The 11,407-nt window shown below is 39.7% G+C and overlaps 1 protein-coding gene across 1 annotated transcript in view; it reads left to right on the top strand.

Annotated features, from left to right (window-relative positions):
* Positions 1 to 7,654, top strand: part of LOC592969 (kynurenine/alpha-aminoadipate aminotransferase, mitochondrial) — a 17,701-nt gene extending 10,047 nt beyond the window's left edge. Inside the window, exons 5-12 of the mRNA XM_792467.4 lie at positions 221 to 295; positions 900 to 1,012; positions 1,552 to 1,711; positions 2,639 to 2,721; positions 3,676 to 3,772; positions 4,776 to 4,902; positions 6,426 to 6,634; positions 7,235 to 7,654. Coding sequence (XP_797560.4) covers positions 221 to 295; positions 900 to 1,012; positions 1,552 to 1,711; positions 2,639 to 2,721; positions 3,676 to 3,772; positions 4,776 to 4,902; positions 6,426 to 6,634; positions 7,235 to 7,300 — 930 coding nt within the window. The 3' untranslated portion in view covers positions 7,301 to 7,654. The remainder of the gene's footprint in view (positions 1 to 220; positions 296 to 899; positions 1,013 to 1,551; positions 1,712 to 2,638; positions 2,722 to 3,675; positions 3,773 to 4,775; positions 4,903 to 6,425; positions 6,635 to 7,234) is intronic.
* The last annotated feature ends 3,753 nt before the right edge of the window (positions 7,655 to 11,407 follow it).

The following is an 11,407-nucleotide window of genomic DNA, read 5'->3' as shown; positions in this document are numbered from 1 at the left end:
TCTGTTGAATCTCTCACACATCAGAATGAAAAACGTACTCGTGAAAACCGCCCAACCCAATCACCCTTTTTTTCTTCCTGTAAATGTATTACCTTGAGTTTTATTCAAATTCCAGGAAGTGTCTGATTTCTGGATACGCCGCGGCTCTTAATTTCTAATTATTGCTCGAGGAAAAATGTAATATTATGTTCACCTCGCTTTCCTTTTCCCTTAATTTTAGGCTGCCAGGTTGATTCTGTCTCAAGGCTCTTTGTGTTTAGTGCAAGAAAGATCTTATCCAACATTCATGGAAGCAGTGAGTTTATTTTATAACTATTCAGGGGGCGTTTCACAAAACTTGTCATCAGTGACATATGACAGTTTTCGTCACTAAAAAGCAACTGAAATCCTTGCTTCTGTTTGGTTATCAACATATTTGTCAGTGAGTTGTATCATTTGCCTGTGAACGAAGGCTTTGTGAAACAGGTCCCAGATCCTCGATAATCCAACTCTTGCCTGTTTGATTCTTCATATCAAATGCCATTGCAACTCTTCTTAAATCGTATCGTAGTCAGATCGTAAAGTGGTGGATGGGGTATAAACAGTTCACGAGAGAAGCAGAAATGTTGGGTGCTGATGATTAGCATACTTTTCTGACAGATTAAAACAGTATTAAACATGGGTCTCGCCGTAGGACATACAGTAGTAACAGTATTACATGTTCACTTCGGCATGTTGCATTACAAGATTATCATTTTTGGGGGACTATATTCTAGATGAGTTTTTTTAATCATTTTGATAAAGTTTTAGACACTCCTCATACTTGATATATTATTAATACATTTCGGTTTGGTTATTGTTCTATCTCACCTGTATAGTTATATTTGTTCGACTTTAATTTCATTTTTCAATATGCACAGCTTCGATACATAGGAGCGACACCCCTCGGGATTAAGATGGAGGAGGATGGCCCTGACATGGCGCACTTTAGAGAGATTATGTCGGCTTGGGATCCAAACGATAAGGAAAAATGGTAAAAGGATACAACCTTTGTCCTATTTTTTGTAAAGGCTTAGAGGTATGACGATTGATAAAGGCTTGATCCATGCACATACAAAGGTTTTGATTGTTTTTTTTTTTTTTTTATCTTGTTTCATTTTATTTTTTCTACTAAATGATTGGCAAGCGGAGACGAAACAATACCTGCGCGCGAAAAAAGGCCTTATGATTATTTACTACATATGTGTGTTACAACGCTCAGAAACAGGACACGTTGTTATAAAATCACAAATACCTGTGGACGAGCCTTCAAGGGTCATGTTTGTTCGCTGATGCAGAACTTATGGCGTTATTGGAGGACATCCTATGTCCTCCGAAAACGTCCGTCTTCAGGACTAGTTTTCCTTTAGCATATCAAAGAGGGCCACTGAAACTGGTATGGGTTATGCTCACATGTTTCTATGCCGTAAAACGAAGCGCTGTTAGTCGACACCACCCAATTATAATCCAATGCGTTATAGTTATTATAAATATTAGATTTTAAAAGAGGTTCTGTTGTATTTTTGCTCGCAGGGCAACGAGACCCAAGCTGTTCTACCTGGTACCCAATGGCAACAACCCTTCTGGTGAAACTGTATCCCTTGTGAAGAAACAGGAGATATATGCCCTAGCTCAAAAATACGACTTCATCGTCTTAGAAGATGATGCATATTACTACATGCAGTATGACGGGGTAAGACGATACAGTCATGCAGAGCCATCTATACACAGAGTTCGGCCAACTTGGTTTCACTGGGTCACATCATGGCGTATTATAGTTGCCATATTGTGCCCAACTCAACCGGGTTGGCCAAACTCTCCCAATCAATGGCACAGCAGTCAGGGCCATTGTTATCTCTGTGTGTATGTGTGTGTGTGTGTGTAAGGGGGGGGGGGGTCGTGGGTTCAGTAACCTTTCCATCACTTCATTGCGTGGATTTTGTTTAAATTAACAGGAGTATATTTGTATGTTAAAACACGGACAAATTATGCCACATTCTTTGAGTACTTCCTATATAATTATGTTGTCCTTTTGTAGGCAAGATATACTCATTTTCGAGTTGCAATATCATATCAAGTGTTCCACGTGGCCCTACTAGGGGGGGGGGATAAAGCCCGTTGCACATGAATCGTCAAGTTGCTGACGTAGTGGTGCGTCAGTGACTAACCCGATCTTTGACGCACCACGAGGTGGATGTAAGTGAACGGGCCATGCATTGATTAAAATTATTAGCGTATGCAACAATCACTTTAAAACATTAATTAGCGCAGGTAGTAGCGCAAGTGAACTGACGCAACCGTGTGCAACGGGCAGTTATGACAGGCAAAGGGCCACTTTCGTAATGTAATCGAGTGTCATACACAAATCTTGGTTAAGTGCCTCTTTACAAATTATTTCGTTCACCTGTTACGAATAGTTGTATTTCAATAGTCAGAATGCGAATTGATCATATTACGTGTTATCAGGCAGGGCAAGGCATTATGTTTATCCTAGCTAGCAACAACCAACGCGTTCAATTGAAATCTGAGTATTGAGATGCATGTATTCGAAACGAGTGAATGAAATCATTCGTATCGAGGAACTCCCTCTACGATATTTATGCGCTCCTTATTACCACAGCCGTTGATACCATCCTTTCTGTCGATGGACGTAGATGGCAGGGTTATCAGATGTGACTCTTTCTCCAAGATACTTGGCGCTGGGTAAGTCAATGTACCACAATATAAATAAATGGCATTACAGTGCGTCCCAGAAAATACGAAACCGAGAATTGTCGATGTTTTATCATAACTTAGTCACATTTATGATTAATATATGACACATATTTGTAAAGTTTAGATCCTCCTCTCTCATTTGATGCAACTCATATGTCACGCATGTTTGATTACAATCAATTTGGAAAGAGGAAACCAACAAGTCATTTGGCAGACGGTATCTGAATTTCAAAGAAAAAAATCACATTTCTAGAAAGTTGAGTGTCTGCCCTTTTATATGACACTTCAATTAGGAAAAATGAGCAAGGAATGACAAAGTTCTATTTGTTTAAAGTAGTGCTTGCATTTCCATAAATTTATCAAACGAATTCGTTTCCACTGGCTGCCTGCCGTAGCAACAAGCAGAATTGACGAAAGACTTAAATCCGTTTCGTTGACAATCAGCCATGCATGAAGTCTTTCGTCTACGGCTGATTGTCAACGAAACGGAGTTAAATCTTTTGTTAATTCCGTTCGTTGTTCATAGCAGTATAGAAGTAGTGGTAGCAGCAGCAGTAGTAGTAGAAGTAGCAAGTATCAGCAGTAAAAGCGGTAGTAGTACTAGTAGTAACAGTAGTAGCAAAAGAAGTAGTAGTACCAATAGTAGTAGTAGTAGTAGTAGTAGTAGTAGTAGTAGTAGTCGTAGTAGTCGTAGTAGGAGTAGTAGTAGTAGTAGTAGTAGTAGTAGTAGAAGTTGTTGTGGTAGTAGTAGTAGTAGTAGTAGTAGTAGTAGTAGTAGTCGTAGTAGTAGAAGTAGAAGTTGTTGTGGTAGTAGTAGTAGTAGTAGTAGTAGTAGTCGTCGTAGTAGTAGTAGTAGACGTTGTTGTGGTAGTAGTAGTAGTAGTAGTAGTAGTACCAGAAGTCATATTACCATTATTATTATCATCTTGATTTTTTATTCAGGTATCGTCTTGGCTGGGTGTCGGGTCCCAATGCCTTGCTCACACGAATGATGTACGAACTCCAAGTCGATAGTCAGCATGCTAATTTGCTTTCACAAGTAAGAATTCAACCAACTCAGATTGATAAATTAGTCTCTGTTCATAAAACCATCGATATAATTATGTTGTCATATTTTCATCAACACCACCATCTCCGTCATCACGATCTTCGCCTCCTCCACGATCATCATCATAATCATCATCATCATCATTATCATCTAAGTCTCTTCTCATGTTAGATTATAAGATTAAAAGCTTATTATGATCTTAAAAATCCCACTCCAGAGTGTTTTCATATTCTCATTAACACCAACACCTCCGTCATTACGACCCTTCCCACCACCAGCACTACCACCATCACAATCATCCAAATTATCCTCCTCATTATGACCATCATTGCCATCTGTGTCTCTTCTTATTTCAGTTTCCAAGATTTAAAGGTAAAGACCAGTTTTGGAACCCCCCCCCCCCCCCCCCTCTCAAAAAATGAAATGGAAGCTCTTATTACCAATCATGTGAAATAATATGTTTTGATTAATACGTGATGATACAAATTTTGCCGAGAAGCCGCCTACTAATTGATAGATTTGGTAAATTAGTATATCTATTTGGACCTGATAGATATAACGCATTTGTCGCGCACGTGTGCGTAGTCCCATATACATCTTTCTGTGTACAGTGCTTGTAACTTTAACAAGACTGGGCCAAATTTCTTATCCTTTTGATGATTCCAGAACGTTGCAGTACACACCAATACTTATTTGCTAGATGGTCATCCTTTTATGATCGACTCCACAACGTTTCTTTCACAATGCAATCGCATGACCAGAACTGATCTTTATCTTTAATTAAAAAATCTCACTTTGTCATACCACACCAGCACCATCACCACCTTCACAGTCGCCATCATCATTCTCGTCATCTTCCTATTACTGGTGGAACTGTGATCCTACTAATGTTGATGGTGGTGTTGGTGGTGATGTTGACAATTTACAGTTCAAGAAAACCCTTAATATTACATGAATGCCGTTTCCATGTTTCTCACATTCCCTCTGTCATCAGGTGTTATTTAATAGCCAGTTCCAGCAGTGGGGCATCGATGGATTTCTCCGGCACACGGATACCGCACGAGAGTTCTATAAACGAAGACGAGACATAATTGCAAAAGCTGCAGAAGACCATCTCACAGGTAAAGTCGAGCTGTTATTAAACGAATTTGACTAATATAAATAGAACATTCTTTGGACCTCCGCATGGAATTATACGTTATAAGCTCTTGTCCGGTCCAAAAATGTTACATAACACATCCTATTAGTCAATATCTGTTTGGTCCTATATTATGTAGCATCCGACGAAAAATGTGAAAATTCGCATTCGGTACAAGACACTAGAGGGCGTTTGTTAACTCTATTCATAACTATGGCTCTATTTCCTTTGGGTTCCATGCATAACCATCATTTCTGGCGAATTGATTACCAGCTACTGCTGGACCCACATCACTTCAAAATTGTTTGTCTTATCTCGTATATTTAACGAACTGAAACTATCATTTAATAATATAGGCCTACATTGGACCCCCCCCCCCCCACACCCGAAGAGAGTTTGCGGATGAGACACCCCTACTTTCTTATTTTTGTTTAACAAAATAAACAATCATTATCAGGGGATGTGCTGCCAAGGGGCGAGGGGACACTTTCTCCATCATCACTATCAACAAGATTTAATGAGGGCGTTTTTAATACATTTTATCGGCACGTCTTAAAAAAAGGGACCTCTTTATATAGTTGGTATTGCTGTTGTCGTTTGTTGGGAGATCCCGGGCTATCCTCTAAAGTCGATCTGACATCTACATCACCAATGGTCCGGGTATACTCATCCTATTTGTATATAGGTATTTTGGTCTAGTGGATAAGTCACCCGACAGTAGATTACAAAGTTAAGGGTTCGAATCCCAGCACAGCACTTGATCTAAATTTGTCGCTCTCGATCTCCACCCATATGTAAATAGGTATTTTGTCTGCTTGAGCGCTAGTTAATTTGACGGCTCGGCTACAACCGGGTTAATAATGTCCAATCGCCATGAGCTTCACAGCATGATGGATTTATATAAAGTGTTTATACCTCTCTTTAGTTTGTTTACTAAATCTACTCATCTGATTGGTCAAAATTGGAGTCGTGATTTTATCCATGCCCGCCTAACGGTCAATAGTTAATAAGAAAGGTACCCGTTGCCCCGGGTAACGGGTCACACAGGTACATTTTGCTGGGATCCTCATATATTTACGTGTAAAAAGTTTCTTTCTCCGCGAGCGCGGATACCATACATGTACAGTGTGTGTGCGATTCCCGAATGATCCAGGCTACTTTCCAGCGAATATTAATAGACAATGTCTCAGATTTGCTGTGATGTTTTAACCAATCTTTACTCAAGAAAAGGATAAGGCAAGAATTCCTTATAGATTTTTTTTTGTGAATTCGGTATATAGAAGATATATGGACTGCTTTAATATTCGAGGCATATCGCTGTTTCTACGCTGGCTCTCGGGGACGCCGCGGCGCGCCTCGGGGTCATAGCGGGATGTAACATTCCCTTGAGCCTATGGAAACAACTATGCCTCTCATAGCAGTCGATATATCTATACTATATACGGGACTATATATCATGTAGAAGTGATTTGTGTTACTATTTCGTATTATCCCGCACCCCTACAGGTCTAGCGACCTGGTCTGTCCCTCGGGCAGGGTTGTTCTTGTGGATGAAGCTCTTGACCGTCCGAGATGCCGAAGAGTTCCTTCTGGACCAGGTCCTGAAGAACGACGTTCTTCTCACTCCAGGGGGTATCTTCCTCATGGACCAATCACAGCCCTCGTCTTATATCAGAGTGGCCTTCTCGGTCGGGCCCGAAGAAGACCTGGCAAAGGTTAGAAAGACAGACTCGCTTTATAAGAAAATCGTAATCATCCCTGTAATATGCCGTAGAGGGCTACCACAAGATGATCCAACGATTTGGCGTATTAAGCGCGGGACCACTACCTGTAGTGTCCCTCTATAAAGGGACACTAACTACTTGTAGCTACTAGCGCCCTCTTTACAGCCAACCATGCCTATATAAGCGGTATTCGTTGATCCCCTGTGGTCCCCTTTTTCTCATGTTAATTGATAGCTGATTTGATGAGAAAACCACCTGCCAGTGACCACGCAGGGAGATCTAATCCTCCTGGCCAAACTAGGTTTGGGGAATGAAAGCATCCAAATCTGATTGATTTATATAATTATCGCGCTAAAACATAGATTCAATAATATTAAATTGATGATAATAGGGAAAGTGATCTTAGGTCCAAACCATTGTTTACCGAAAGGGTGAACTCAACATTTAGTCTCACCCAGCCAACTTTGAAAAAAGCCCTCTCAGAAAATGTTAACATGTTTGAGTTTGCTTGAACAATATGACATTATTCATAATTAATCGATTACTTTATATATTTTCTTCGTTTTGTATACCTTGTCAAATTCTCTGCAGGGAATGAAGATACTTGCAGAAACAATACGAGAGTTCAACCAGACCCAGGCCCAAAGCCCACACTAATGGCGACGTATGAGATAAGATGAAGTGAAAGCATTGACCCAACCGAAACTATGAAAGCAATGGTGTGGCGTAGGTGCAGCCATGGAGCCGGGGGGGGGGGTACTGGTGTCATGATGGGATTGGGGGAGGGGGTATCGTTTTTTCTATCAAAGTGTGGCCAACAAATGCAAATTCGAATTCAAACACGAAGGACTACTGTCAATGTCCAGTTCACACATATTGTTAACAATTAAATTTCCATACTCAACAAGTTATAAACATGATTTTCACATGCCAAAAAATAAGACTTAAAGAGAAGTTGGAGCTCTGGGAAGAGGTAAAAAAAAAATTATGAGCGTTATCATCGTATTATGCAAGTGTGGAAAAACATGAGATAAAAAATGTTCCCTGAAAAAACATGGCTTTTCAAATGCCTTAATATTCTAAATATCGCATGTAACATCATAAACATCGGGACGGATTTTTATGCCACATGTTCGTGTAATCCCATATACATCTTTCTGTGTACAGTGCTTGTAACTTTACCAAGACTGGGCCAAATTTCTTATTATTTTGATGATTCCAGAACCTTCATTCCAGAACATTTTTACCTGTGACATTTTTACGTCTGGCATTTTTACCTCTGATAGTTTTACATCTGACATTTTTACCCCTTATATTTTTACCTCTGACATTTTTACCTGATACCAATTCATTGACATATTTATAATTGAAATATGATTATGGTTATGTTAGCTAAAACTAAATGAGATGTTTCAGATTTTTATGTTTTTAATTATATCTTTTGTATTTTATGTACTTCAATTTGTCATGTCGAGTTAATATCAGCACGGTTCATTTTCAGCCATAGCCGCCGTGCACAAAATCACGATTTTTAAAATCAAATCAAATAACAGCGGCGTAGCCATCATGATATTAATTTTTTCACTCGTGGCATTGGGGCTCATTTCTTTTCTGCGTGGGAAAGCGGTTTTATTTATCGCTGTTGTTATATGGTGGTGGGGAGTTGGCGTAGCAAACGAGTGAAAGCATACCATCTAAAAACTATAATTATTAAAATATGCATCAATATTCATCAATATGTATCTTCACTTTGTATTCAGTACTAAGCTATTGATTGTCTATGAGACTTTCTAGATAAAAAATTTATCACACAATTTTGCCTTATGTTAGTTATGTATTTTTTGCAACTCATCTGATGTGAAAGAAAAATTTGGAGTTGATTATTTTTTACATTAATCGTATTATATTCCATTTATCCTTTATTTTAAAGGATTACCGACAAGTTAATGATTGTATACTACAACTTACAAGTTCGATTGTGTTAATAAACTGATTTATACGTTATATCCATGTATATTTAAGCTATGTTCCTTCTCAATGATGTCAATGTGTTGTACTTCGAGGGATTTCATCTCCATAGTCAGAAAGTAGGATGTGTGATAGCACTGCAGGTCAACAGATTTACAATGTCTGTCTCGACGGCCTGCTGGAAAGTGATCTGATCGGGTTCATGAGACCGACCGACGGCCCACGAGACCGTCATTCAATGAAAATAAACGGTCAATCTCGCGGATTTTATGTCAGCTTTTCTCAGGGTTGATGAGGCCGTCATTGTCGGTCCCGTGGGCATGGTTGGCCATTTTGAGAGATAACTAAACTGATGGCGCACGAGACCGAGAGACTATTGTACGATATACTGACATGTCGATTGGGGGGGGCTTGTTACATCCTTTCTGAGATTTCACGAGACTGACAATACCGGTCTCGGGGGCTGTTTGTCCACTGAACTGATGCATAGAGGTCGAGTAGACGAATACCGGATTATTAAAGAGGGCAGATGGTGGTGTTGATAATGTGAAAACTCGATTGTCGAAGGCAGTTATCAAACCGGAAGTGAGTAAAACCATGGGGTTGCCACACAAAACGAAGATAAAATTGTAATGTTCCCTCATTCTGCAATAATATAGGGCCTATTTTTAGTCATACTATATAGCTTTGACGAATGTTTTGCCATATAGGCCTACATCTTTCCCGCTTTCACTATAGCAATCTGCATTCTAATGGGGTTTTTTAAAGGGCGAGACTGAATTAAAAGTAACACTAATATCTTCCATTTCTTGTTTCATATTGTACTGAAGTAAAATGTATACATAATGATAAAACAAATTAAAGAGCGCACTAATAATTTCAACACACGGTAGCCCCCATATCGCTCAAAGCCTATGCTTTGGGGATATGGGGGTCCTGGGTGGAGAGACACAATGTAGATAAAAATGTCTTGCTTAGGGACATGAATTCCTAATATTTTACGGATCAAACCCACTGCCGTCGCATCTCCTGGAAAGTGAAACCACTCGACTACGATACCTGAAAAATTGAGCAATTTCGTTTTTAAAATAATTTTTGAAAGAATGTCTACGAGTCAAGATCATTATGCAAAGGGATGATGAGATTTGAGGTATAGACCGGTAGTGGTTAAATTGCGGTTCAAGGCTTTTGGGTGCAAAATATCCATTCAATATTGTTTAAATATTGCTTTCAGAGGTTTAGATGGTAATACTTTAACCTAAATTCGCAAAAAACAGAAATGTATGCTCAAATGTTCAATGTTGAGAGGCATTCGCGATATCTATCCAGGCCGGATCGATATGATATTTTACCAAATATATTAATTAGTAGGCGGTTTCCCGGCAAAATTTGTATCATCACGTATTAGTCAAAACATATTCTTGCACATGATTGGTAATAAGAGCTTGCATTTCATTTTTTTGAGAGGGGGCGTTTCCAAAACTGGTCTATAGGCCTACCTTTAAATGTAAATTAACCATGAACACCTGATAAATGTCTCTGAAGCCGAAGAGACGGCGCACAGTGGGCCAGGGAGGAACCAAAGTGCGCCAAAACTAAGTTTGGGTGATTTTTTTTTTCAATTTTTTCTTGCCCAGTTGAAAGGTAATACATAGAGGAATACCTCAGTGAAATATTTAATTTCGTTATGCACAATAAGGGTGTAAATTTACTACTTCAAACAGCAAAATCCTACATATTCACAGTTTTAGTGCAAAAGTGACTTATTTTATAAATCCTTTAATTCAACGTGAATGTTTTAAGTTATTGATATGAAATTGCTCTCACATATTCCTGATAGTTCATTTCGTTCAATGAATGGGTTAAAATTAATAGAAACACAATCTTCATGATATATTATAGGGTAATTCACTGAAAAATGGACTAATTATCCATGTTTTTTATAAATCCAGAAGAAATGTTTAGATCTCCGCAGTGTACCGCTTAAATTTGAATACCACCATTTCCTCTGATGTCTAAGCTTTAAGTTGATACCAAATTTGGCTGCCCGATCTTGCCCGTTGTTGTGTTAGAGCCGATTTCCCTTGCCACATTGCCCCGAAAAATGTGGGTTTTGGGGGTCCGCGGCTGAATCATGAAGGATTCGTGGTCATAAATCACGGCGCGAGGGGGCGCGTGACACTTGTTCTGACACCGCGGACCAAAATAAACACATTTTCGGGGCAATGTTGCAAGGAAAACGGCTCTAACATAATAACGGGCAGAATCGGGCTGCCAAATCTGGTATCAACTTAAAGCTTAGACATCAGAGAAAATGTTGGTAATACAATTTTAGCGAAAATCCCTGGAAATCCAAACATTTCCTCTGGATTTATAAAAAGAAAATCCCCAAACATGAGTTTTGGCGCACTTTGGTTCCTCCCTGGCCCACTGTGCGGCGATGGAGGGAAAGGTTGGTTCGATCATGACTGTCAACAACAAACCAAATGGGGTGAGGTACAATCCAGAAAGGAATGAAAGATATAAAGGAAATTGTTCCTAAGTGAATTACGAAACAAGTACATCCGCTCTGTGGGGCTAGGGGATTTTGTCTTCCTTCTCTCCCCACGCAGCGCCCCTCTCTAAGTGAGGCGAGTCGACCTCCCCCCCCCCCCCCCCCCCCCCCTCTCTCTCTCTCTCTCTCTCTCTCATCCACACGTACACACGCGCACACACATTCTCCCTTCTCGATCTTCCTCTCCCTTTTCTCCCTCTTTCCTTCACCCCTCTCATCTTCTCTCTCTCTCTCTCTCTCTC

Source organism: Strongylocentrotus purpuratus, unplaced genomic scaffold, assembly GCF_000002235.5.
Source record: "Strongylocentrotus purpuratus isolate Spur 01 unplaced genomic scaffold, Spur_5.0 spur5_scaffold_21, whole genome shotgun sequence".
NCBI lineage: Eukaryota > Metazoa > Echinodermata > Echinoidea > Camarodonta > Strongylocentrotidae > Strongylocentrotus > Strongylocentrotus purpuratus.
This window is presented reverse-complemented; position numbering and strand designations above follow the sequence as displayed.